We start from the raw sequence: 3,866 nt of genomic DNA on the forward strand, positions 1-3,866 counted from the left end.
GACGAACACTCGGGAACACTTCCTGTATCTCCCTGGAATTGCTTCGAAACGTGCGATCGGTCGGGAAGGAATGGCCTTATCGCTTCATCCAGCGACGTACAGAGTTGAAAACGCGTTTTTGTCGCGTTTACAACTTCCAAAGGGCCCTTTGCGAAAATTCTGACGCGTTAAACGCGTGGTTTCGGCTGGTTGCCAATATAAAGGCCAAATACGGTATTTAAAATTGTGACATTTATAATTTTAACAAAACGGGTTTTATAATAGGCCAAATTTGCGGCCATATGGTTATTGTCAGGTTAAAAAAACGCGGAAACAGCAAAAAGGTACAGCCCGGCAATCGAGAATGGGCGATTGCAATTTGCTGCATCAGTGGCGACGGCTACGACGTGCCCCCATATCTCATCGTTAAAGGCGCCCACCATCTCGCGAATTGGTATACAGAGGGCGGTCTTCCCGAATCCTGGCGCATAAAAACCACCGCCAAAGGATGGACAGATAACGAAACAGGTTTGGATTGGGTTCAGCATTTCCATAATTATACAAAATCGCGGACAAAAGGCGCGTATCGGATGCTGGTACTCGATGGGCATGGCAGCCACCAATCGCCGGAATTCGAGGGCTATTGCAAAAATCACAGCATTATTCCACTTTGCCTGCCTGCTCATTCATCTCACCTAATCCAACCACTTGACGTCGGAGTGTTCGGTGTCCTGAAGCGGGCGTACGGACAAGAAATCAACAACTTTATCCGGGTCCACATTAACAGCATTAGTAAGGTCAAATTTTTTTTTGGCTTTTGTAGCGGCGTACAAAGTTTCTATAACAAAAGAAAACATGGCTGGGGGTTTTAGGGGAGCTGGACTTATCCCCCATAACCCGGAAGCCGTAATTTCCAAACTGGATATCAAAATACGGACGCCTTCACCCAAAGAGTCTACTTTTCCCACCACCGAGTCTTGGGTCTCTCAGACGCCGCACAACCTGACAGAAGTTATTTATCAGTCTACGCTTGTTAAAACTCGAATCGACCGTCACCAAAGCAGCTCGCCAACACCAATTTTTGATGCTGTAAAACAGTTAGCTAAAGGAATGGAAGGAATGGCCCACCAAGTTACACTTTTATCAGTAGAGGTCCGCAGCCTTCGGAAGGCCAACGAAGCGCTTAGCAAGCGACGAAGGGCCAAAAAACACGTATACGCGAAGGAGGGTCATTTACTGTACAAGAAGCTCAAAATTTGTTGTAATTGAAAAACGCAGATGGTCCGATATTGGATAACAATGGTGAATTTGGGGAGGAAAATAGTGCGCAACCTGCGACCAAACGGCGCTGTGGCAATTGCGGTAACATGGGACATAATTCGCGCACCTGTCAGGAGGATGCAGAAGTGTCCGATGTATGTAATTCCGATTGTATTGAGGTTAGATAAGCAATACTGGCGTTGGAATTGAAGCTGGAAACTGTGTTAAGGTGAAAAACTGATCAGGGTACCCATATGATCAGGGTCCTGAGGATCCACCTTACTGTTATAGCGCATTACCAAAGCAGGTTCTTTCGCCCATTTACTTAGTGCGGAGATGTGCCAAGAGAAAATACCTGAAACAATGCATGACCTGCTTTTGTCAACCTACACCGCATTCGCAAAGCAAGGAGGGCGAAGAATCTTGCCAAGTGCAGATCGAGAGGAACATATCCAAGTTGAGTGCCGGGATGCTCCGTGGAGGTGAAGGCCAGTAGGAACGAGCCCGTCCAAAGACTAAAAGTTAGCATTAAATTCACCCCTAATTCTTTAACCACATTGATGATAATATCGATGATCCGTAAGGATATCAAGACAAGGCTTCCAAACAAGCTGCATCATATTACAGCCTCGCACCGGTCAACCAATGTGCCTTTTTTTGGTCGTGGCCGACCAATCGCTTCCACAAAAATCAAATAGGCCTGTTTCGAAGCTGATTGCAATTTTAAATGGCGTGCGCCCGACTTTTATGTGTAGTGACCGAACGCAGTAAATACTGCCGCTGCCGATTGGAATTGGATGGAACATAGCTTGACGGAGAACCGGATGGTATTCCGTATGCAGGGGTAAGTAAATATTGCTGCCTGTCACCCTAGTGGCTTAATTAGCCTACCTGTCGCTGAAAGCCGGTATGACAAACTTGGAAGCATAGCAGCCTTTTGGCCCGGCCAGATTTGGAAGTGGACAAATTAGTTTAACTCGTGTCGTTTGTTTCCATTTGGACTGTAGTAAAGAACTGTAACGAGGTGTTTGATGATGGATGCAAGTCAGCCGTCCAGAAGAGGTTGTCTGTATTACTCTCAGGTACATCACTTAACTGCAAACATAGTTCGACACTCAACTGTCATAATTCGTTTTTTAGAACCAGCGGCTCTTTCCATTCATTTTCACATGAATCACACCAGGATCTACTTGCAACTTTTCAAAAGCTAGGTAAGGGAAAGCCCAAAACGCCCTCATGCTTGTTGGGTAACGCTGAACCNAAATAGAAAATCTTAATTTTCACAATCACCAATGGACGCTAAGTAATAGCACCCACACATTGCAGGTGCGGCCACGCTCTAGGTCGATGCATGGTCCGCTTGGATGAGGCATAGATATATCGAGCATCACACAGGAATCGATTCCTATTGGTACCGAACAAGGGGTATACGCGCCTTTGCTACACCGTAACACCAATGGATGCCTTTATATGAGTGTTCGTCGAATTTCCGCTCCAAGGAACCGGCGAGTACGTAATACGCCTAAATATCTCTCTGCAGCAAGTCAGAAATGAACTATGCGGCTGTGTTGCTGGTCCAGGTTCACATTTTTGCGCCGCTTTCCAATTCGTAAAGTAGCTGGTGGAGGTCTTTAGTGGATTGAATATGAAATGCACACCAGAAAGCTTCCACCAGATACTTCGGAAGAGGCGCCGCCCCACTTAACTAACCTGGCTAAATGCAACAAGGATAGCGTTTCGACCCCTTGCCAACCGAAGAAAAGATGGTAAGGCCAACACACATGACATGGTCGTCTCCTTATTACGGGCCGAAACGTTACCGTCGGCGCGGATTGTCCCTCGGCACAAGCCGATAGTAATTTTAGTGCTGAAGCCCTTCCCCTCACATATCGGAGAACCATTCTCGCTTCGGCTGCAAGATAAGCATGTCACCATGCTTGGTAGGTGGCAATACGGCGATGTTAACGACAACATCGGGAATGTGGCAAACGGACCAGAATTAGAGGACTTCGCCCTGCTATGCGAATGCGTTGGAGGTTGACCAAAGGAGGGTTGGTCGGGCTATATTTGTTAATGGTTAATAGCGTTAAACTTTTGTATTTTTTCGGGTTTGTTTTTAAAATCGAGGGTAAAACCCGGGGGCGTTATTCTAATATCCGGTTACGAAATCGGGGTACAAATTCGGAACGTTTTTAAAAAGGTTTTTGGCGATATATCTTAATTTATTACATTTAAAATATTTACCATTTTTTATGGTTTTTGCGAGCTTTTTTTATGAAATTGCGTTGAAATCCATGAATCCGTTATACGTCCCATATAAAATATTATATTAACAAGGCGGTTTGGGATATCGGTTTTTACGTCCAATATTGGTTTATCGCAAAATTGGTCCTTATACATTGCGTTTTTCGCGTCGTTCCAGTTTTTTTCGTATTATCAGTTATCGATTTCAACGGTTAATTTTACGTATTTGGTTAAACTGTCGGGTCGTTTTTCTTTAGTAAATTCGTTTCTATTTTTGTTTTTAAATTTCGTATAAAAACGTGCCATTAGGGCTTTAAAACTCTATAATAATTTGGCGTTAATTTATCAAAACTTATTAATATATTTAAATACTGACTTGATTT

General features: G+C 44.4%; 1 protein-coding gene across 1 annotated transcript; it reads left to right on the top strand.

Moving 5' to 3' along the window:
- Positions 1–2,508: 2,508 nt before the first annotated feature.
- PgNI_12520 (uncharacterized protein) lies at positions 2,509–3,280 on the top strand (the record flags this gene model as incomplete). Its single annotated transcript, XM_031132468.1, has 3 exons — positions 2,509–2,565; positions 2,712–2,748; positions 2,973–3,280. Coding segments are annotated over 3 exons (402 nt in total), but the record flags the coding sequence as incomplete, so codon positions are not given.
- Between the last annotated feature and the right edge of the window lie 586 nt (positions 3,281–3,866).

This window comes from Pyricularia grisea (assembly GCF_004355905.1).
Source record: "Pyricularia grisea strain NI907 chromosome Unknown Pyricularia_grisea_NI907_Scaffold_13, whole genome shotgun sequence".
NCBI lineage: Eukaryota > Fungi > Ascomycota > Sordariomycetes > Magnaporthales > Pyriculariaceae > Pyricularia > Pyricularia grisea.